This window comes from Cervus elaphus, chromosome 25, assembly GCF_910594005.1.
Source record: "Cervus elaphus chromosome 25, mCerEla1.1, whole genome shotgun sequence".
Taxonomy (NCBI): Eukaryota; Metazoa; Chordata; class Mammalia; order Artiodactyla; family Cervidae; genus Cervus; species Cervus elaphus.
The window spans coordinates 25,834,142-25,859,364 of NC_057839.1; the positions used below are offsets into that span (position 1 = coordinate 25,834,142).

At 40.1% G+C, this 25,223-nt stretch overlaps 2 protein-coding genes across 5 annotated transcripts in view; one reads left to right on the forward strand and one right to left on the reverse strand.

The window, feature by feature from the left end:
- Positions 1 to 25,223, forward strand: part of ANKRD55 (ankyrin repeat domain 55) — a 189,443-nt gene that overhangs the window by 81,304 nt on the left and 82,916 nt on the right. For all 4 annotated transcript variants that reach the window (XM_043887843.1, XM_043887846.1, XM_043887844.1 and 1 more), the window contains one exon: positions 5,641 to 5,731. In XM_043887843.1, the coding sequence (XP_043743778.1) occupies positions 5,674 to 5,731 (58 nt within the window). In that variant the 5' untranslated portion in view covers positions 5,641 to 5,673. The remainder of the gene's footprint in view (positions 1 to 5,640; positions 5,732 to 25,223) is intronic.
- Positions 17,320 to 18,792, reverse strand: FAM104B (family with sequence similarity 104 member B). The gene is given in 3 exon segments (XM_043887121.1): positions 17,320 to 17,548; positions 17,593 to 17,687; positions 18,760 to 18,792. Coding segments are annotated over 3 exon segments (357 nt in total).

The following is a 25,223-nucleotide window of genomic DNA, read 5'->3' on the forward strand; positions in this document are numbered from 1 at the left end:
GTCAAGTGCATTTAAGATTCACTCATTCTTTGCATGTATAAGGACTTAATTCGTTTTCATTGCTGAGTAGTATTCCAGGATATGGGTGTACCATAGCTTGTTCATTCATTTACTGGTTGTTGAATGTTTGAGCTGTTTCCAGTTTGAGGTGAAAATAAAGTGCTATAAACACTCACATATAGGTATTTGTGAAAACATATGTTTTTGTTTTTCTTAAGTAAATGCCAGGGACTTGAATATCTGGGCCATATTTATGTTTACTTTTTAAGAAATAGTCAAACTGTTTTCTAAAATGGCTGGGTTATTTTGCATTCCCTTCAGCAATGTGTCACAGTTCTAGCATCCTCACCAGCAAACAGTATATTTTTAGCTTTTCAAAGACATTCCAGTAAGTGTGTAGTAGTATTTCATTGTGGCTTTGATTTAGCCTTTCCTAATGAGCAATAAGGCTGAGCATGTTTTCATATACTTACTTGCCATTTATATATTTTCTTTGGTGACATCTTTGTTCAAATCATTGTTCTTTTTTAAATTAGGGTTTTTTATTACTAAGTTTTGAGAATTCTTTGTGTATTCTGGATGAAGTGAAGTGAAGTGTTAGTCGTTCAATCTTGTCTGACTCTTTGCAACCGCATGGAGTATAGCCTGCCAGATTCCTCCTTCCATGGGATTCTCCAGGCAAGAATACTAGAGTGGGTTGCCATTCCATTCTCCAGGGTATCTTCCTGACCCAGGGATTGAACTCAAGTCTCCTGCATTGCAGGCAGACTCTTTACCCACTGAGACACTAGGGAAGCCCATATTCTGGACACAAATCTTTTATTAGATATGTTTTATAAATATTTTCTTCCTGTGTTTTTTCTTTTCATTTTCTCACCTGCATCTCTTAAAGAACAAAAGTTTTTAATTATGACAAAATTGAATCACAGTGGCTGCTGTGATTGAAGGAATGATTTTTTTAATTTCTTTTAATTTTAATTAAACTTAAAAAGTCATATGTAGCTAGTGACTACCATACTGGATGGCACAGCATATTAATGACTAAATGTACTCTCAGTGAACAATGTGTACTTTTAAAAAATTCTTTTATTATTCCTTGTTTGGATTACATTTATTGATATAACGTTATGCCTATTGAATCTAATAATAAAGATTGGGGCTTGCCTTCTATAAATCATTTTTTATTTTTAAATTATTTTTTATCATATTTTATTAATGCATCAGTTTCATGATGCTTTGAAGATTTAAAAACCTGGTTCTTTACCACACCCCTTCATAGGTCACAGCCTTATTGTGGTGAAGGGGCTTGAGTAACTCAATGAAGTTATAAACCATGCTGTGCAGGGCCACCCAAGACAGACGGATCATAGTGAACAGTTCTGACCCAAAAAAGTCCCTTGGACTGCAAGGAGATCAAATAGTCCATCCTAAAGGAAATTAACCCTGAATATTCATTGGAAGGACTGATGCTCAAATTGAAGCCCCAATACTTTGGCCACCTAGTGTGAAGAGCCGATTCATTTGAAAAGACCCTGATGCTGGGAAAGATTGAAGGCAAAAGGAGAAGGGGACAACAGAGGATATGATGGTTAGATAGCATCTCTGACTCACTGGGCATGAGTTTGAGCAAACTCTGGAAGATAGTGAAGGGAGCCTGGCGTGCTGCTGTCCATGGGATCGCAGAGTTGGACATGACTTGGCTACTGAACAATAGCAACCTTTACCATAGGTAGTCAGAGAAGCACTGAACTAGAGAGATGTTGTACATGGGCAAAGCCCTGTCTTCCTGGTGAGGGTATTCCTCAGTGTTAATCCACCAAGTGGCATGCTGAAGAAGGAAGTGACAAATGGGGTGAAGGAATGAAAGACTATTTTAGAAAATGTGGTCAGAGAAAGCCTTGATGTAACAGTGACATTTGAACTGGGGAAAAAGCATTCCAAGTGAAGGGAAAAAATAGCAAAGTTTTGGGAGTTTGGGAAAGGGCATGGCATGACCCAGGAACGGAAAGGAGACCAGTGTGGCCGGATATGAGAACAGGGAGAGTGGTGAGAGATAATCTGGAGAGGGAGCACACAGCCAGATTTTGCACAGTCACCCAGACCTCCTTTCTTTCCTCCTACGTTACAGATAAGAGTTACTGAATCACAGGCACCCGATATCTGTGAAAAGTGTGTGAATATGTCTGAATAATGGCCTTATTCAAAACACACTTGAAAAAAACAAGCAAATGTTATCTTACACTTGGCTCTGGTTGTACAGAAAAAATTCTCTCTATGTTTGCAGCCTGAGAAGTGGACTGAGCAATAAGAACTCTCACAGGAAGTTAGGGGGTGGGGTACCCACACCACAGATAAGACAGGCTCAAAGAGTCATATAATTTGCCCAAATCACACAGCTAACAAAAAACAAACTCGTGTCCTTTCTACTCTGACACTTTTCTTCAAAATGAGCCCCTAACAGCCCTTTTACAAACATGGAATTGTCTGTATTTTCATTTGGTTTTGGTAATGATATAAATGGGCACAGAAATATCACATTACAGAGACTTGCACCCATTTTGGGAAGCCCTCTTCTGTGTTAGTTTCTTGAAGCTGCTGTAACAAATTGGCACAAACTTGGTGGCTGAGAATATAGAAATTTATTTTCTCACAGGTCTAGAGACCAGAAGTTCAAAATCAAGGTGTCAACAGCACCATACTATCTCTGAAGTCTCTAGGAGGCAATCTGTTCCTGCCTCTTTCAGCTTCTAGTGGCTTCAACTGTACCTTCTTGGCTTGTGGCTGCATCATTGTAACCGCTGGTCACATGACTTCACTATGTTTGTCTCTTCTAAGGACAACTGTTGTTGAATTTAGGGCCCAATCAGATAATCTAGGAGTTCCCAGGTGGTGCTAGTGGTAAAGAACCCACCTGCCAATGCAGGAGATATAAGAGACAAGGGTTCAATCCCAGGGTCAGGAAGATTCCCTGGAGGAAGGCTCAGTAACCCACTCCAGTATTCTTGCCTAAACAATCTCATGGACAGAGGAGCCTGGCAGGCTACAGTCCACAGGGTCACAAAGAGTTGGACACAACTGAAGTGACTTAGCACACACAGATAATCTTAAGATGCGTTCACCTTGAGCTCCTTAACTTGATTACATAGGCAAAGACCCCTTTCTCAAATAAGGTCACACTCACAGGTTCTGAAAATTAAGAAGCAGATGCATCTTTGTGGTGGGGGCACCGTTGAATCCACCGCACCCTCCCTGTGCCTCAGCCTGAAAATTCTCCCCAAGCAGCCAGCGAGACTCATCAGACTCAGTTCACGTCTCTTCTCCCAGGGATATCTGGTCTACATTGCCTGCTGTCTGAAAAATATCATTTCAAATATTTTGCTTAGTTTTCTAGTTCTTTGAACTGGAGGGTAAATCCAGTCCCTATTCCTGCAGTGTAGCCAGAAGCAGAAGCTACACCCAAAGTGAAGTTCATCGAGCCTGGAGAACTTTCTTATCTTGCTTCCAGCTGCATCATCAGTGCCTGTCAAAATACCTGGAGTGTAGTAGTCTTTCCATCGCCATTGATGAGTTAATGAACAAATGAATTAAAAAGAAGTTATTCTAAGTCCTTAGTATTTCTAGTGTTTGGGACCAAGTAACCACAACTCCTTTTACCTCAGTCAGTTGGGTGAGTTTAGGCCATCTCTCCTTAGCAGAATATCCGCTAGCTTAAGCCAAAACGCCTTCACCAATTCACTCTTCAGTCCCAAAAGTCTGATTTTCACATTTAATGCAAAAAAAAAAAAGACACACAGCACTGGAAAATTTAAGAAATGCATCTATGGAGCACATTTTGGGTAATGATTTATAAGAAGTAGGTTTTGCCTGCTTTTAAAGTAAAATGAACACAGGGCATTTGTAGGGGGAAGGCTGATATGAGGAAAGTGAGTTAGTCATAGTATTGTCACAGGGAACTGAGGCCAGACAGTGTGTTGATGGGGAAAATGTGAGAGGCAAGAGATAAGAAAGAAGCTTGTATATTGAAAAAGGCTGTTGGTTTCTGCTTTTATTTTTATAGTCGCACACTAATTAAAAATTTTAAATTATCATTATCAACAGCATGTATGAGAGCATCTTCTACGTGACTGTTGGACTTCTCCAAATATCTGATTGTCTTGAATGTAGAGCTTTGTTTGTTTTGAATTTATTATATCAGGGTTTTAATAACAAATATAAAACAATAGGCTTATTATGATAAGCCTAAAAATACAGAGGTAGAAAAAGAACAAGTTAGAAATCTCCTACTGTAATCGCAATCCCCTGAAGGTGAAATTCACTCAGTCGTGACTGACTCTTTGTGACCCTATGGACTATATAATCCATGGAATTCTCCAGGCCAGAATACTGGAGTGAATAGCCGTTGCCTTCTCCAGGAGATCTTCCCAACCCAGGGATCAAACCCAAGTCTCCCACATTGCAGGCAGATTCTTTACCAGCTGAGCCACCAGGGAAGCCCAAGAATACTGCAGTGGGTAGCCTATCCCTTCTCCAGGGGATCTTCCTGACCCAGGAATCGAACCAGGGTCTCCTATATTGCAGGTGGATTCTTTGCCAGCTGAGCTACCAGGGAAAAGCCCCTGAGGGAACCAGTATTAACGGTATATCTTCATACACCTTCTTCTGCTCCTATGAACATATATAAACATATTTATATACAGACAATAGGAGGTTGGTGGTTTAATAAAAATGTAAACAAATGAAATATATAACTTTTTCCATTTGTTAATAGAATCATCCTACCAAATAAATTCATATAGATTTACTTCAGAGTTTTAAATCTAGAGTATGAATTTGCTACCATTTATTCAAGCTGCTTCTCAAATGATACACATTCAGGTGATTTTGAGGCTTTTTTCCCCACCACGTATAATACTAAACACCCTTGCGATTGCACACTGCTTTAATTTTATCGTTATGGATATCTGAGCCCTGAAATGCAACCTTTCAAACGCCACTTGCTTCCCCCATCCTCCCTGTCATTTGGAGAACAGAGTTGAAGGGAGACTAGAGATGAGTGGGGAAAGCCTGTAACGACTCCATACAGCACATGGGCAGCAGCCTCCTGCTACAATATTTACGTGCTATTCCATTGAGATGGCACTCTGCTCACATGACCCAAATGCAGTTCTCACTCCCCCAGGAACACAGCCGAATCCAGACTGCATTGGCAGCTCTGCACATGCTCTGTTTGGCCCTGTGAATCCTCACTCACCCATTGAGATTTCTTTTGGTTTAAAGCAGCACACCAGCTGCTGAATCTCCGTGACCTCCAGTATTTTCCTGGCCCAGATCCAAGGCAGGTGGCCCTCCATGAACACCATTTTTCAGGGTTTGAGCTTTTTTTCTCTCTCTCTTTGTTGGGGGCTGGAGAGTGTATAATAACTTACACGCGGGGATAGCTGATGAGTGAGACCATAAGAAGTAAGTCTTTTTCCTGTCAGGTATTAGAGGAATAACATTTACCTATTTTCATTATTTGCCTTGACAACGACCTGCAGCTCTAATGCACACTGAATTCTCAAACAGAGGGCCTGGCAGGGGCTGCTGTATCTGACTGTTGTGTTGACTGTAACGTGTGAGACGGTGTTTTCTCCTCTCTAGAGACCTGGATCCTTTTTGCCATTCTGATGGTAGATGATGAGACAGGCAACCATGGATTTCAGCACTCCATCTGTATTTGATCAACAAAAAGGTAAAAACGCTGCTTTAACTCATTCTTTGGTTCTTTGCATCTTTAGTTCAATGTAGGGATTTGCAGTTTACAGGGAGAGTGTGTGTGTGTGTGTGATGTAGAAAGAGGATTTCACATAGGAAACAAACCTGTTCTAAATGTTCACTTCTCATTTGACAAGCATTTGCAAGGGAAAAACAAGCTTATGGTCTGTTAGTCTTGTTATAGTGCTCCTACATACAAATTTTAAAAATTGGGTTTCAAGCGCAAAGCAGTTATTTCAGATAGTACCATCTTTATTCTCATTAGCTTTTTGTTCAGATCTTTAAAAATACATACATTATAGTAAGTAACATAAAAAGAAAAAATCATATATATATTTCAGTCTACTAACCCAGTATCGCATTGCTATAGTTTTGTAAATATCTCTTGATTCCCTCCAGGAATAGATGTTGCCCAAATTTATCTTGCTGTTGATGCATTATCTCCTCTGAGGTTGTGTAATGACTTATGTTATTATTTGCAGTGAAAGGATATATCTTTCTCATTTCCAATTTCCAACGTGGAGGTAATTTTCAACATGAAAAAAATTACTGTGAAATTGACCTATTCTTATTAAAAAAAACATGTATTCAGCCATACAGCCTATGTGTAATCATGCACCTTCTCTTTATAAGTACAGGAAATTTCCATTCTTTAAGTGTAATAAATATTTTTAGAAGATTTTTTAAAAATATCTGATACCTAAACCACTTTCAATAACATCTGAGTATTCCTCAGAATGCTAAGATCCTTTGGTTATTTAATTGTTTTGGCTATACCATGAAAATGGTGGTCCATGAAAGACTCATTAAGAAAATTCCTTTTCCCCCCTTTTCCTGCTCTAGGCCATAGTGTGTTTATTCTTCAAGCTACATCTGGTTTCACAGGTGAATTATTTTAGTTAGTTCGGTGCTTTGTGAAGTTACAGATTTACATTTAGATTTCTGAGCAATTACCTTCTGCATATGTTGTGTGTATCTTCCGAATGTGCCGATTCACACAGTATTTGGATATGAACACTGTAGACAAAGTGATTGTTACAGCTGTGCCCACTTCATCCTTTCTCTTTTTTGTACTACTGATGGTCATCAGCAAGAGTGAAAATACGCTGAAACCCAAAGACCTCAAACTGGCTAAAAAATGACATTATTGAGTTAAGTAATCCAAACAGGAACACAATAGGTTTATTTTTATTAAGCTAATTTGAGGGAGCTAGAACTGAGTATGAAGAACTAGCCCTTCATAATGAATTCATCTATTCCAGTGTTGTGGCTCCTAACAAGACTGAGCCCAAAAGACAGTTAAAATATTAATTTATAATATTTATTTTCTTACAGCACCTTTCATGTGAGCAACTCACAACTATTTCTCCACTGTAGGCCTGATTCCCCACCTTTGTAAGTTAACTCTTTCCCTGTGACTTCCATCTTTATTTCTCAATCATTTCTCTCCAGAGGTGTTGTGGTACGGTGGAAATAGCACAGGCAGAATAGGTTGGAATTGTAGAACAACTACTTCTTACTGTGTGACCTTAGCAAGTTACCTGACCTCTCTGGGCCTTAATTGCCTCAACAGTAAAATTGAAGAAATGATGCTTACCTAGCAAGGTTGTTGTGATAATCTAAAATAATGTATGAAAAGCATCTGTCACTTTGCCTGATGTGCATTAGGAAAAAATGGAAGTCACTCATTCATGTCTGACTCTTTGAAACCCCCCCCAAAAAAAAGAAAAGAAAAAAGAAAAGAAACCCCATGGACTGTAGCCCGCCAGGCTCCTCCATCCATGGGATTTTCCAGGCAAGAGTACTGGAGTGGGTTGCCATTCCCTTCTCCAGGTGATATGCATTAAGTACTTTCAAATTGTGGCTGTTTTTTTATTATTATTAATATTATAATTAATATTTATAATTATTAAACCCTGAACTGTGAGTTCCCCAGATATGAAAGAGTATTCTCTTCTCTATCTCTGGCTCAAATTTAGCAGTCTTCAGGACAAATGAGGATTTAGTTAAGACCAGTTGACTAGATTACATTAATTTTTTTTTTTTTTTTAGAACTCCAGGGTATCATTTAGAGCAACCCACAGAATAACAGTTAACTGAATGATAGCTGAATAATTCTGTTATCATGTTAATCCTTCCACCTTCTTAAAAACATGAAAGGTCATAACAAATTTAGACCATTGCATAGATTCTAAATATTATATTGTAGGGCAAAACCATGGTGAAATGACTTTCTCTTGAAAAGTTGAGTGTGGTTGGTGCTTTAGTAGAGGATTTTCCTGGAATTCCTGATATCTGGGGAATCAAAACCCTAGTGGTCACTGGCTTTACATGCAGATGTGGACAAAAGACATTACATCTGGAAAGATCTTAGAAGTCATGTAAGACTGCTGCAACGACAGTGCCTTTATGGAATTGGCATTTATGTATAACTTTGTGTCCTATTTTATTTTACCTTCAAAAGAAAAACATATCAAAAACCAAGGAAATCCATGGTTTTTCCACAAGTGATTGACATTTCACTGCTTGTTTGAATTACATATGGAAACTCATTGACAGTGTGGGTTGTTCCTGGGGTTGGCTTGCTTTTTTATTTTGTTTTTATTTTTGATTTTGAGTCATTGCATCTTCTACCAGCTGTTAACCATCAATGGGGCAAGGAGCTGGGGAGGAAATATTGCATTGTTGTTTGTAAGCTTTTTTATTATTTTTTACTATGATTATTAAAGACCTGACTTTCTTTTCTCATCACTACAAAATTACAGATCTATCTAAATGAAATGTAACATTGAAAAAAAACACAACTTGGTCACATATAAAAATCACCTAGCAAGTTTTTGAAAATGCTTATGCCTGGATCCTATCACTGGATATTCCAATTTAACTGGTGAGGGACATGGCCTGACAAAGCTTCCCAGGAAATTCTAATGTACAACAAATATGGAGAAGCCCTTTTTCCATCTATCCTCCTAACTTCTCAGATGGGAAGGTGAAGCACAGAGAGATTAAAATCAAGGCCCGCTTGTGAGAATATCACACAGCTAATTAGTAAGAGGGGACTTCCCTGGTGGCTCAGTGGTAAAGATTCCACCCACAGTGTTGGAGATGCAGGAGACATGGGTTCAATTCCTGGGTCAGGAAGATCCCCCGGAGGAGGAAATGGCAACCCACTCCAGTATTCTTGCCTGGAGAGTCCCATGGACAGAGGAGCCTTGCAGGTGACAGTCTATGGGGTTGCAAAGAGTTGTCTAAGTGAGTGAGTGAGTGATAGTTGATCAGTCATGTCCAACTCTTTGCGACCCCATGGACTGTCGCCCTCCAGGCTCCCTTGTCCATGGAATTCTCCAGGCAAGGATACAGGAGTGGGTTTCCATTTGCTTCTCCAGGACGTGACTGAGCACCTGAACAGTTAGTAACAGAGGGGACTGAGACCCAGCTGCTTGCTATCCAGACAACAGACTAAGGAATTTCTTTTCCTGGGCAATCTCTGGTCTTAATAGCTACTTTGAGGTGGGGGTTGGGCCCAGGTAGCTTTGGCCTATGGTTGCCCAGAGAATGGTCAGCGATGAGCACTTGGAAAATACTAATGCATAATGATCTTTGGGCTTTCCAGTTGGCTCTCGTGGTAAGCACCTGACCACCAATGCAGGGGATTTAAGAGACCCAGGTTTGATCCCTGACGGGGGAAGATCCCCTGGAGAAGGAAATGGCAACCTACTTCAGTATTCCTGCCTGGAGAATCCCATGGACAAAGGAGCCTGGCAGGTTAAAGTCCACAGGGTCACAGAGAGTTGGACATGACTGGAGCGACTTAGCATGCACACATGCACAATGACCTTCAGAGCTCAGATCAAAATCAGGTAGATTTGGAGTCCTTCCAACTGCATTTTTCTATTTTTCTCATTAGTAGAGGGAAATAAGACAATGCTATGCCAGGGTCTTGGGGACAGATGGACATTTGCTCTAGTCCAGTCTTAATCCTCATCCCAGCTGCGTGAACTGGGACATACTGATGAATTTCTGGTCAGTAAAATGTGGGTAGTGTTCTACCTTCACAGGGTGGCTGGGAGGCTCAAAGATTGTGTTATCTGACCAGGGGAATTCAGGCCACATCTCTGGCTTTCTCTATGAAGCTGTGAGGAGGAAGCCTGGGTCTTCACAGCTCTCCACTCTGGCTTTGTGCTTCTTGCTCTCACCATGGCAACATCTCTCTGGTCCCACGTGCTCCTGGCTGTCTTCCCTCTCAGAGCCCACACACAGGGAAGGACCTGTAGTAAAATCATTTACTACAGAACACAGAGGCTCCTACTAAAGCTGAGACTTTAGTTATATAACCGAAGACGTTTGCATGAGGAGGAACCCAGGGCTCCGAGAGAAAATAGAACTGAGAAGGGTGCTCCCAAGGGCCTTACCCAGCCCAGCCCAGCCCTTCCTGGCTCTATGAGAAATGTCTGAGCACTGTGTTCACAGGGATCTGTCAGGGCAGTGGCCCACCCTCACAGGTTTCTCTCTGGTAGGGTTGCTGAGAGAATGTGAGGAGGCGCTCAGCCCTCCAGCCCAGATTAGTGCAGAGCGTCCATGTTCTAGGGCTAATTTGGTAACAAATTACCACAAACCGGGTGGCTCCACACAACTGACATGTGATCTCTCCCAGTCCTGGAGGCCAGAAGTATGAAATCAAGATGTCAGCAGGCGGTGTGCTCCTTCTGGAGGCTCCAGGGAAGAATCCTTCCCTGCCCCTTCCAGCTTCTAACCATTTGTGGCTTCATCACTGCAGTCAGCCTCTGGTCTTCACGTGGCCTTTTCCTCTGTGTGTGCGTCTCAGAGCTCTCTCTGCCTGGCTCTTATAACAACACTTGTGATTGCACTTAGGGCCTACCCAGATATCCCAGGATAAACATCTACTCTCAAGATCCTGAACTCTGGCTTTCAACATGTGAGGTCATATCCCCTCTTTTGCCTTCTAAGGTATTATTCACAGGTCCCAGGGACTGAGACATGGAGATCCCTTTAGGGCCACCAACTAGCCTGCTTTATGGCATGAAAAGAGGTCAGATTTCAAGTTCCTTCTCAGATGTATGCAGCCTCCTTGCTGGGTTGTTGGTAAAATCCATTCCTATTTAAGCTAGAAGGAAGTTTGGCATTTGGGAGATGGGGTGGAAAGAGTATGCAATAAAATGGCAAAATTGAGATCCAAACCTAAACCTGCATGACTTCAAAACCCATCTTCTTTCTACTGCAGTACTCTTCCTTGGTCAACCATGTATTTTAATGAAGAAATAAGACATTAACAAAAATTAAAATTAGTGAAGCCTATGTTTTTAGAATCAAGCTATTATCCCATTGTTTTATGGAATTTGATGCCCCCATGTACAGATGTCTGCTTTTAATTTCCAACTTTTCATCCAAAATGGGAACTCTAAACAAAATGAACTTAGAGTGTCCAGATAACGCAATTTGCTGGAAGAACAAAGGTTAAAATTCTGCTGTGACAATCAGATTCCTCCAAAGGAAGAATAAGCAGATTTTCCCAGGGACTTGGGGAAGGAGTAGAGAAAAGGCAGTCAGAGGAGATTGGAGAGAGGGGACAAGTCGGGCTTAGCACAGACCTTGAAGGAGATGAAACCGGGAACACAGAGGTAAATTTTGTGATTAGACTTTCAGATTGATGATCCAGACAAAGGAAGATTTGATGGCAAATGACCATTCCAGAGTTTTAAAAGGAGATTATCTGTCACCTTTGAAAAAATACTTAACCTTCTCCCTCTTTTGGTCAAGAAAGAGGAGCCTAGGGAAGAAGAGATGGAAGAAGAATCCTTTTTCCAATCTTCTTGCCCATTCAAGACCTGACCCAGGCAAACACATTGACAGGAGGCCTGCCCCCCTCGCTCCTCTGCCTCCTTTGTGAGTCTCTCTGCAGCACACAGGAACTTCTTTTCCACCCACCAACTCCTGGCAACTGATGTGACACACCAGTCCACTCCTGGCTCCTCTGCTGGACCTAGCTAGAGGGAAAGTGAAAGTCGCTCAGTTGTGTCTGACTGTTTGCGACCCCGTGGACTATACAGTCCATGGAATTCTCCAGGCCAGAATACTGGAGTGGGTAGCTGTTCCCTTCTCCAGAGGATCTTCCCAACCCAGGGATAAAAACCAAGTCTCCCACGTTGCAGGCAGATTCTTTACCAGCTGAGCCACCAAGGAAGCCCGGCTAGAGGGAAGCCCCTGACTGATCTTATGCAAACAATTACTATTCACAGCCTTGGAGAGCCAGGAAACCGAAAGTGACTCAGTGGTGAGGGCAGTGGTGTCACTGTCAGCATATTCTCTGCCACAGCCGCAGTGTCCTCCAGATTAGGGCCTCTGGCCTGAGAATGCATCGCAAGAAGGAGAATCTGGGACTGGTATGCAGAGGGAATGGAGGCCCACCTGGTGAGCCAGATCTCCTGAATCAACCCTGATATTGTGTCCCACAGCTTGGCTAGATCAGCTTCAGAAGGCAAACCCTCAATTTAGCCCCTTGTCTGGAAGTCAGCTGGGTCAACACACCGAGCTTTTCCTACTGTTCATTAACATTCATTATGTTATTCATAATGTTCATTCATCTCTGTTCATTAACCTCACATTTCCTTAGTTACAGCTGTGTTGAGCAACTGATATCCGTGGATTTTCCCATTGAGGTAACCATTTGGATGCAAGGATATTTTAAAGGAGAATGAAGGAAAAACCACCAAAGTTGTAACTAGTTTTATTACAAAACTAGTAGAATAATGAAAATCTCACTCATCCCCAAATATGGGATAAGGTGAGAAGGTACTAGATACACCGAGGGTCTAGATACACCGAGACCCAAGGTTGGTATAAAAAATGGGTGTGGGCTCGATACTGTCTTGCACAAAGACCACATCCAACCATACTTATCAGCCTAATATAGAGGGCATGGCAACCCACTCTAGCATCCTTGCCTGGGGAATCTCCATGGACAGAGGAGCCTGGCGGGCTACAGCCCTTGCGGTCTCAAAGTGTCGGACACAACTGAACGACTAAGCAAACACAAGCCTAATACATAGGTTCGTGTGCTTAGTAACGGCCCTCAAGTTTGTTCTCTATGTGAAAACTTTAAATATCAGTTGCTTGTTGATGAGGCCACTTTTATTTTGTTGGGTTCATTGGGGGAGGAAATGAAGAGACAATGTTCCAGTCTACATGGAAAATATTTCCATTTCTAAAAATAGCCTCAGAATTTTAAAATATACACATGCAATATTTAATAACATTCTGATGCTTTTCTAACCTTTCATTTGAAAACAATTTTAAACTCAAACACTGTAAGAATAGTATAAAGAAAACTGTTTATCTTTTAACCAGATTCACCTAATATTAACATTTTACCCCATTTACTTTATTGTTAGCTCTTTCTCTGTCTCTACATCTCTCAGTCTTGGTGTCTCTCTCTCTCTGCCTCTTTCTCTATGTGTATGTATGTATATGAGAATTTGTGTGTATACATGAGTGTATGCTCTTTTGTCTCATCTGCCTGCATTCCAATTTTGTCTATTGATCCAATTAATGTCTTTTACAGCATGCCCCCCTCCCAGCCCCAACCCAGTGCCAGATTCAGTCTAGAATACTGCTATAGACTTTGTCTCTTATGACATTGACATTTTTGACTTACAGTCTCTCTCTCTTTTTTAATACCAAGTTCCTTCTTGTGGGTTTGTCAACACTTCCTCACAACTAGATTAGATTATGCATCTGCAGACAGAACACCATATGGGTGATGTAGTCATCTCAGGTTATCACAATATTATTTAAATTCTTTTAGAAGGTAAGTTGAGGTTACCGGTGTTGCACTATTAGATATCAGCTGGTTCTTACGGAGTTCTTTAAATACTCAGGTTTCTTTCTATATGTAAAGCTAGTGTCACCTTCTTCAAAATATTCCAGCAATACAAAAAAGAATTCAGTATACAAAGTGTTGTATTCTCTTAACTAGCACAGGGCTCTGTTCTTCAGAGGTTCTCTTGGCCCCGGCCTGTTCCCAACTTCTCAGCTGCCAGTATGGACCCTAGCAATTCATCTTCCATGTGGGGATGGAGAATAGCTTCTATAGGGAAACAGAAATCAGGACAAGAATATTAACCAGTAGCAATAATCAGAAGGAGAACAATAACTCTGGCTTATTAAGCAGCTCCCATTTATTCATCCACTATGTGAAACTTTCATGCCTATCATCTTGCTTGATCCTCAACACAGCCCTTGAGAGAGATTCAATTTCTAGTCCACCTGAGATTACATGATTTATCCAAGGCCACACAGGACAAAGACAAAGCTGCAATTTTAAATCTGGTTTCCGACCCTCAAGCCCTCTTCACACTCCTATTCACCATGAAGTTATACTCTCTGCATTCTTATAACACACCCCGTCAACCCCTTCATGACTCTTAGTACAAAGGAAAATAAAGGTGATGGTGGCTAAATTTGCTCAAGTTTCGCCAGGGCTGGGCTTTCATTTGAAATGAGCTCTGCACAGTGGGTTCAGTTTAGGGACAGGTTGACCTCCTCCATGGTAAGAGTGGATCCATGGCAATCTGCCCTTAGAGCAAAGAAAGACATCAGCCTCCTAGGAGGAGGAGGAGGCTTACAGGGGAGGATTACCCTGGAATATGAGCTGTGGAACTGATGTGATAAGAATTGGGAATTTGCAAGGTCAGGGCTTGGCTTGCACCACAGAAACGTTTGAAGTCAGGTTCTTTATCATTTTCCTACTCAACATGTTTATTCTGTGCAAAAACAGGTTAACATTTCTCCAAGACATAGCTCAGTAAACCCTGATCCTATAATCAAGGTCACAGACAGCAGTTGATAAAGAGGAAAAATAATTATTTTAACCTTGACATCTTAAGCTTTGATCCTGGGTGACCCTGAGATCGTTTCTCTGTTCTCTAATTCACAACAGTAAATCAGAACACAATCTGGTGTTTGTTTTTAAAAAACAACTCCCCAGACAACTTTGGGGAACAAAGAGCCTTATTTTTTAAGAACCGTGAGATGTATATCTGAAATTCATCTGAATTGATATATTTATCCTTCTTACTTAGTGCTATTCAAAAAAGATGTCCTGGAGTTTCGGCAGCAAGTCAGCTGACTCAGCATGACCACTATCGAGAGGCCTAGAGGTGGGCTTAGAGGTGTCCACTTTCAGGTGGTCACCGCCAAAACCAGTTGAAGAATGGATCCTGGAAGTGTTTTGTCTTAGAATAGTGGTCACTTGTAGAACTGAAGGAATCCCAGTGAATGTATAATTCTGTGTGAAAACATAAACCGAGGGGTTAGCTATGGAGCAGTATAGTGAACTGTAATGGCCACTGGGGTCAAACCAAAGAGTTCAAACCCCAGTGCTGCCACTCTTGTTACCGACCCTTTCCTGTCAGGCTCCAGCAAGGGTCAGCAAGGGTCCTTCTGACCAATGCCATTGGAGCCAACAGAACGAGGCTAACTTCAGTTCAGAAGTAAAGGAGAATTTTATTCTTTGATCAAAGAATGGAGGGGTGCAAGCTCAGGCTCTAGAGCAACAGTCCCAACATTTTTGGCACCAGGGACCCATGTCACAGAAGACAGTTTTTCCACCCATGGGAGACAGGGCACAGTTTGGGGATGATTCAAGGGCATTACGTTTATTGTGCACTTTATTTCTGTTATCATTAATCAGCTCCACCTCAGATCATCAGGCATTAGATTCCAGAGGTTGGGGACCCCTGCTCTGGAGGACACGGTCTCCCCACAGGCCATGGGCAGGGCTGCTTTATAGGGATCTCAGCAGCGGGGAGGGACGGAGCTCTCAGAGGGGAGCCAGACAGGTGCATGGCTCAGCTCCAGATCACAGTGCCGGGAGCAGTGTCTCGGCACAGGGCCCACTGCTGCCTCCTCAAGGACAGGAGGAGGAACTCTGGTCTGAGGTGCCAAGTACCAGTGTGAAGCCTCTGTGCGAGGCCCACTGTAATCAAGTGAAAACAGACCAAGCACAAAGGAAAAATAAAAACAGTTAGACTTTATCACCCAAACTCTATTTCCTGTGAACTGGTAACGGGCGTGACTGCTGCTGATGCTTACTGCATGATCTAGGACTTAGCATCTCTATACCTCACTTTGCTACTTGTAGATTAAGATAGTGCTACCACAAAGGACTGCTTATAGAGCCTGAATTAATGAGTATCTGCAATGCTTCTGCAACCACTGCAGCCCATAGTAATCACTCAGCAACTGCTAGAAGTGGTTATAGGGTTGTTATAAAGATGGCTATAACAATCTTCAGAGCATGGTTATAAAGATTTAATGGTATAGTACATACAAAGTACTTGGAACCATGCCTGGTTCAGAGTAATCACTTAGCAAACACTAGTGATTATTATAAATGATCTACCTAAGGTCACATGGACAACCGGTCTTCCCTGGTCAAGAGAACATCCATCTGTCAAGTAATCTTCCCCTCTATAATGAATTCATAGCATAGCACTCATTTTTAAAAATTATTTTTTAATTTTTATACAATTTTAAAGGTTAATTTCCATGGTGGCTCAGACAGTAAAGAATCTGCCTGCAATGTAGGAGACCTGTGTTCAAACCCTGAGTCAAGAAGATCCGCTGGAGAAGGGAATGGCTACCCACTCCAATCTTCTTGCCTGGAGAATTCCATGAACAGAGGAGCCTGGCTACAGTCCAGGGGGTCACAAAGAGTCGGACGTGACTGAGCAACTAACACACAATTATTGCAAAATACTGGCAATATTCTCCATATTATATAATACATCCTTGAGCCTATCATATATATAATAGCTTGTACCTCCTACTCCCCTATCTCTCCTCCCTCACACTGGTAACCACGAGTTTGCTCTCTGTATCTATAAGTCTGCTTCTTTTTCACTATATTCACTAGTTTGTTGTGTCTTTTAAATTCCACATATAAATGATATCATACAGTATTCGTCTTTCTCTGTCTGACTTATTTCATTTAGCCTAATGCCCTCCAAGTCCATCCATGTTGCTACAAATGGCAAAATTTCATTCCTTTTTGTGGCTGAGTAGTATTCCATTGAATATATACACCACATCTTTTTATTCATTCATCTGTTGATGGACACTTAGGTTGCTTTCAGGTCTTCGCAATTGTAAATAATGCTGCTATGAATATTTCAGTACATGTATCTTTTTGAATTAGTGTTTTTGTTATATGTTAATATAAACTCAGGAGTGGGATTCCTGGATCATATGGCTCTGTTTTTAGTTTTTTGAGAAATCTCTGTATTGTTTTCCACAGTGGCTGCACCAATTTACATTCCCTCAAATAGTGTAGGAGGGTTCCCTTTTCTCTACATCCTTGACAACATTTGTTACTTGTGTGTTTTTTGATGATAGCCATTCTGATGAGTGTGAGGTGATACCTCATTGTGGTTTTGGTTTGGATTTCTCTGATGATTAATGATACTGAGTATCTTTTCTTTCATGAGTGTATACGTGCAATTGCTTTTATAAACAAATTTTAGTCTGGAATAAGGAGCACCTAGTTCATTATGTTGGAGATTGTCCTCACTGTGATAGGCTATTGAAGTGTGCCTTCCTTAAGATCTGGTTGATGTGGGAGTAATGACCTTGGCATAATGCATACATCTCATATAAGGACTGAGGGGTACTCATGTTGGGTTCAACAATGATCTGGTTTAAGCTGTTTTCTGGACCAATTATTCTGTCTGGGAAATTAACACTGCTGCTCCTATTATTGTCACTGCTTGAAGATGCACACACTTTGCTTCCTCTTAGTTGGCCTTCCTTTTGTTTTTCATTGCATCCTGAGACTCCTGGAAGATAGAGTTTCTCTTACTCCTTTTGGACGGGAGAGAATGGTGATTATCATTTTTATTATCATTCCTTCTTCTTTTCTGCTTATTGTCCAATGACTATGTTCCTAATTCCAATAGCATGTTGGTAATTGGGCCCCTATGTTCATATTTAGGATCAGAGAATGCATTAGTACTAACTGAAGTGGCCTTGGCAACATTGGTCAAAGAAGCAAAGTGGGATGATGGTGAGGACCAGAGATGGACCAGAACAAGCCAAAGTGGCTCTGAAAAATCATCCTGGCATGGCTGATGGCTTACTTTAATCCTGGCCCAGAATTATAGAAACCTTCAGCATCTTTTCATGTACATGTTGGCCATCTGCATTTCTTCTTTGGAAAAATGTCTATTCAGTTCTTCAGCCCATTTTTTTAAACCAGTTTTTTTTAATGTTGAATTGTATGAACTGTTGTACATGTTTATATATGCTGGGTACTAATCCCTCATCAGTCACGTCATTTTCAAATATTTTCTCCCATTCAGCAGTCTTCACTTTGTTGATGGTTTCCTTTGCTGTGCAGAAGCTTTTAAGCTTAATTAGGTCCCATTTGTTTAATTTTTGCTCTTATTTCCTTTACTTTATGAGACAGACCCAAAAAATTATTACTATGATTTATGCAAAGAGTGTTCTGCCTATATTTTCTGCTAGAAACTTCATAGTATCCTGTCTTACATTTAGATCTTTAATTCACTTTGAAGGTTTTTTTATTTGTTTGGTTTTTGTATATGGTATTAGAGAAAGCTCCAATTTTATTATTTTACATGTATCTGTCCAGTTTTCCCAGCACCACTTATTGAAAAGACTGTCTTTTCTCCAATGTATATTCTTTCCTCCTTTGTCATGGATTAACTGACTGAAAGTGTGTGGGTTTATTTCTGGGCTTTGTATTCTATTCCGTTGGTCTAAGAGTCTATTTTTGATAGCACCCCTTTTTACTTGGAAATTGGAAAAGGCAGAATTTGCCTAGCAGGAAAACCACATCAAAAGGAAAATAATTCACCAGGAAAGCTCACAGGTCTTGGAGTACTTCTACTTTCCCTTTCCTCTTTTTCTGGGTTTCTATCTTCTCAGTCTAAGACTTGCCTTTTAGACATAACTCATTCCATTGCTTACAAGCCAGTCTATGTGTGAGCTTCTACTTTCCATGCTGGTGACAGGCAGGTTTCTAGACTTTCTATGTTGTTCTAAGGACTGATCTAGTCTTAAAGCATAATCTTATTTTTTAAACTATTACAGTTTCATAACATTTTATTATTTGATAGAGGAATCCTCCCTCAATACTTTTTTCCAAAAATTTTTGTTTTGTTTTGTTTTTTACAATTTGGTCAGGGGTGGGGGTTCCTCTTTTTGCTTGTTTCTTCTTTTGGTATAATAATACATTCACATAATTTCAAGGTATAAAACAATATATGAAAAATCTCCCCTCACACCAACCCCTCCAGCCATCCAGATGCCCTACTGGAAGCAAAACATTGTAAGCAGTTCCTTATGCATTCTGACAGAGAGATTCTGTGCATAGGTAAGCAAATACTTAAGTATATTCTTTTTTCCCTTCTTTAAAACACAACATTATCCATTTGTTTTCACAAATGAAAGTTAATATCATTTTTCTGCACCTGCCCCCTGCAAAGAACTGTTGGAACTTTTATTGAAATGACATCAAACTTAAAAATGAATCTGTGTAAAAATTAAAATTGGTTATGCTATTTAGATCTCCTGTCTGGAAACATGGCATGTATCTTCATGAATCCAACTCTTTTCTTAGTTCTGTAGTTTTCCTTATTTAGATTCTGAATATTTATTAATGGGCATTTTATATTTTCATTTTAATGAGTTATTTTCAATGAAAGGAGTTAGTTTCCTCATATTTAATATAGAAGACCTATTTAGTTTCTTATTTATTTTTAAATCTAGCTAACATTAATTCTAAACATGATGAAACCAGATTAACTGGTTTCAAATCCTGCTCTGACATTTAGTAGTGGTACAACTTTGGGGAAATTATTAAATTTCTCTCTGCTTCAGTTCTCTCATCTGTTAACAGGGGTAAAGATACTACCTACATCATAAAATTGTTGAAACAAATAATAACTTAATTCAAAGGAAGCTGTTAGGACAGTGCACGGAACATGAGTCATCTTTAAAAGTTAGCCTTGATTAAATTCTGATAATTTTGTTCTTTCATTATGACTGTCATCCCATTTCTTTTTGTTTCATATATTACTGAGTTTTCCAGGTGGCTCAGTGGTAAAGAATCCACCTGCCAATGCAAGAGATGTGAGTTTGATCCCTGGAGAAGGAAATGGCAACCACTCCAGTATTTTTGCCTGGGAAATCTCATGGACAGGGGAGCTTGGCAACCTATTGTCCATGGGGTCACAAAGGAATCAGACACAACTGAGAAACTAAACAACAACATTACTGCATTAGATAAAGCTTGTCTTCTTTCTTTCTCTATTGTTTCCCCATTAGGTGTGATGTTTGTAATTGGTTAGAAATAGATGTAGTTAATTATATTGAGAATGAAATCTTTTATTCCTAGTTGTTTAGCAGTTTTAAAAAAGAGATTAAATTTTATTAAATGCAAAAAAAAATTTTTATTAAATGCCTTTCTATTCTTTATTTATGTAATCCTATATTTCCCCTTTGTTCTACTGATGTGATATATCTTATTAATAGGCACTGGAAAAATGAAAACATCTATATTCTAGAATAAACTCTGTCCAGTCATGGTGTATTATTCTTTCAACATCCAACTGAATCTAATCTGACAGAATTTAATTTAAACCCTAGAATTCAGAGTTTACAAATTGGGTCCACATAGGAACCTGTATGCATGTGTCTTGAGCAGTGTATGTTAGCCTTAGAAAATAAATTAGAAAAATTTCACTCTCTTTCTGAGCTTCAGTATGAAAGTTATTTGTTCCTTGGTCACTTGACATTTATCTTAATGTTTTAAAATAATTCACTAATCCTCATTTTAGAGTCTTTATGCTATTATCACTAATGTTAATTCTCTCTCTCGAGTGTAGAAGCAGCTCTTTGTAGATGCATTACCAATTTTCAATTAACATGTAAAATTTAATTTTTGCTACAAATAAGTATAAACTCCAGCACAACAATGCCTGTCGAGGAGATTGCTGAGCTACACAGCTTGTGAACAGTTTGATATAGGCTGCTGTGAGTAAGAGAGAATGACATGTGGAATATTGTCCAGCAGCAAGAAAGGTCATGAGTTCACTGAAACACATGAAGGCTTTGCCTCCTGAGTCAACAGGCAGTGACAGACAATAGTGCACATTGGTCAGAGGATCCAGTCTAAGGCCTGACAGTCTGCAGGCTTATCTGAGCTTCACTACTCACTACTACCTGTGTGACTTTGGGCAAGTTACTTTCCTGCTTGATGCCTCAGTTTCCTCATCCATAAAATGGGAATCATTCTCATAAGTGAAAGTGAAAATCTCTCAGTTGTGTCTGACTCTTTTCTACCCCCACGGACTATGCAGTCCATGGAATTCTTTAGGTCAGAATACTGGAGTGGGTAGCCTTTCCCTTCTTCAGGGGATCTTCCCAACCCAGGGATCAAACCCAGGTCTCTCGCATTGCAGGTGACCCATGCAGCTGGGCCACAAAGCATTAAATGAGTCGATTTCTACAAAAGGCTTAGCACAGTGCCTGGTAATAATAAGCATGGTGTAATCATTGACCATCATTATGATTGCTATTCAGATAGTAACAGAGACCCCCTGGGGACAGGAGCATAACAGTGGATGCTTTCATAGTTGCTGGGGGACGTTGTTGTGCCATGAAAGTGATTGTATCGATGTTTTTGCTAACTTTAAGATTGTTCTGAGTTTAATTCCTTCAAATAGGCTAGCAAAAATTCTAGAACTCAAAACCATACAGGAAACACAAAACCAGCTAAGAACCTTGACTGTAGGCAGACGACAAGACTCTGTGGAGTGTGAGTGAGTGCACTTTGGCCACTTTTCCACATTCATGCATGTACCACTGCAAATGGTTCTTGGGTCCCTGCCTTCCAGGCTTCAGTTCCAATGAGTGGGCTGTAGGAGGCGCCTCCTCCAAGGTGTTAACTATGTGTTAACTATATGTAAGGTTGCCCTTACAAACAAGTGAGGAAGGAGAATTATCTGATGTTGGGGAAAAAGGGTAATTATGGCACACAAAAATAAAGTTTAAAAGTTACATATGTAAAAATAAATAAATTTTTTAAAACTTAAAAAAAAAAACTTGAGGATTAAAAAAAAGATTTCATATGAATCATAGTTAAATGTTAACAGAAGGCATCCCTAATAGTTCAGTTGGTATAGAATCCACCTGCAATGCAGGAGACCCCAGGTCCATTCCTGGGTCAGGAAGATCCAGTGAATAAGGGATATGTTACCCACTCCAGTTTTCTTGGGCTTCCCTTGTGGCTCAGCTGGTAAAGAATCCACCTGCAATGTGGGATACCTGGGCTCGATCCCTGGGTTGGGGAGATCCCCTGGAGAAGGGAAAGGCTACCCACTCCAGTATTCTGGCCTAGAGAATTCCATGGACTGTATCGTCCATGGGGTCGCAAAGAGTCGGACACAACTGAATGTTAACACTTAAGTATGAGGTTCCGTGGGTTATGACCTTTCTAATCATAAAAACAATGAACCATAAATGCAATATCCATAGGTTTTGAAAATGTAGTTTTCAAAACCCAACAAAACAAACTGAGGGCTTAAGTGGCAAACAGAGAAAAGTAACTGCAGCCTAGATAACAGATGAAGAGTTAATGTCCTGACTGTAAACAGAGCTTTTTCAAATCAATCAGATAAAGACAAATGCCTTAAAATAATATATAAAGGACACCTATGACTAATTCATGAAATAGCCATAAATATATGAAAAACTTCTCTCTCAGGAACAATAAAAGAAATGACCTTTGGAAATGATATACTCATTTCCTTCTTTCACACCAGCATTGAAAAAAAGACAAAAAACAGTAATGCAGTGTCATTAAGAATGAGGTGAGGGCTTCCCTGGTGGTCCAGAGGTTAAGAATCTTGCAATGCAGAGGACACTGTTTCAATCCCTGGTCCAGAAAGATCCCACATATTGCTGGGCCACTAAGCACGAGTGCTGAAACTACTGAGCCCACGGGCAGCAACCACTGAAGCCCAGGCCCTAGAGCCTGTGCTCTGCAAAAGAGAAGCCACAGTAATGAAAAGCCCGCACACTGCAACTAGAGAGTAGCCCATGTTCTCCACAACTAGATAAAGCACATGAACAGAAATGAAGACCCGGTGCCGTTAAATAAATAAATAGTAAAAAAGAATGAAGTGAAATGTTTGCTGTCAGGTCTGGCTTGGGGAGGGTGGGTCAACCTTTCAGGAGGGCAATTTGACAAAGAGTCAAAAATTCATTGCTTCATAAGTTCATGTCTAGGAATGTGTCCAAAGCAAATAATCAAAGATTCACAGAAAGACGTATGTGCAAGAATGTTATAGTATTATTTGGAATAGCCACAGAATTAATAATTCCGTCCAAAAGTGAAAGAATTTAAATATTCAACATTGAGAGAATGATTAAATCAATAGTGTTAAGTCCAATCAATGGAATTTTATGCCACATTTTATAAATAACATTTTCAAATCTTACCTTATGGCATGGGAAAATATTTATGATCCAGTAATTAAATGTTTGGGCTTCCTAGGTAGCCCTAGTGGTAAAAAACAAAAACAAAAACAAAAAAACTCTGCCAGCCAATGCAGTTAACACCAGAGACACAGATTCAATTCCTAGGTCAGGACAATCCCCTAAAATGGGAAATGGCACCCCACTCCAGCATTCTTGCCTGGAAAATTCCATGAGCAGAGAAGTCTGGTGGGCTACAATCCATGGGGCCGCAAACAGTCAGACACGTCTGAGCGAGCAACTGAGCACACATTAAATGTTTAAAAAAGAGAAAACATCAAATAAAAAATCAGGATGATCTCTTTTTTTTTGTAAAATGTAACCCTGGCACTATGCTATTAGTCACTGAGTGTTACAACATTAATGTATCTCTATATCCTCAGATCAATAGAGATTATATTAACCATTCCCTAGAAATACACACAAGCCACCATACAGCAGCTTAAAAAGTTATCAACCCTTTTTCAGCTGTTAGGCCTGCCTCCAGTCTGATATGGGACCTGACAAGACAGTCACTAGATGCTTTTAATATTACTCTTGATCTGGTCTCTTTTTTATTGTTTTGTTGTTGTTGAGTTGTGTGAACTGTTGTATATTTTGGAAATTAAACTCTTGCCAGTTGCATCATTTGCAAATATTTTCTCCCATTCAATAGGTTGTGTTTTTGTTTTGTTTATGATTTCCTTTGCTGTGTTGTCAGTTTTTTTAGACTTCACAACGTTACATACTCACAGCTAGATGATACAGTTTGAATCAGCCTTAGGTAACCATATACCTGTAATATATGAGAGCTGAAGAAAGCTATTTACTTCAACTCTACTTGAAATATTAGTGATATGCTTTATACAATTATTTAAAAGAGCAGAAGACTCCTTTTCCTAATTCTATTTCCAAGGATTGGGAAGGATGAGACTTCATTCCCTATATCTACTTCTCTTCAATTTGTCAATTGGAAAAGAATATGCTAATTAAATCAATTTATCAATATATACAATATTGGAGAAGGGCATGGCAACCCACTTCAGTATTCTTGCCTGGAGAATTCCATGGACAGAGGAGCCTGGCAGGCTAGAATTCATGGGGTCACAAAGAGTCAGACACAACTGAGTGACTAACCCACAAACACAGACTCAATGTATCCAACACTCTCTATCTACTTCTAATATCTAATGTTCAAGATAATTTTTTCTGCAATAATAGGAAAGCCATACTGACAATATTCTAGTGAGGTCACATGTAGGGTGATTATTCACCAGTTTGGGTTTTATTCTGTACTTTTTATAAAGCGACAAGCCCAATATAGTAAGAAGTGATTCCTGATTCCATTTCAACTACATTCAGGAATCCATGAGATTATCATGAAGAGGGAGAAAACAGAGTCAAGACAATGAAGATGGCCACAGAAGCCCAGATGACAGAAGGGAACTGTACCAGGGCTTCAGGAGCCATGGAATCTCAAGGACTACAGAAAGAGATTGATTCAATCTCTAACACTTGGACCAACCACCCAAACTGCATTTGTTTTCTTAAAATATTTTCAGGCTATCAAGGCTCTTGGGGCAATTTTACAAGTGACCACAGTGGAGGGCCACTAGGAGGATGCCTTTAAAGGACCCAAGGAAGACCCACTTCTCCAAACCCTTTTCAGCCCAATTGTCATTGTCCATCAAGAGTAAGTGATTCATTATTTGGTTCTACACTGATGTGAGAAAGACACATAGAATCTCAATCACAGAGGGAACCTTAGAGGTCAACCTTCTAGTCATACAGACATCTCCTCAAGAGCATCCCAAGATATGCTTGATAAGAACCTCCTTAGACATGGGTAGTGAGAAGGAACACATGGAGCACAAGATAATCCTTTCCAATTATGGACAGCTCTAGTCATTCAA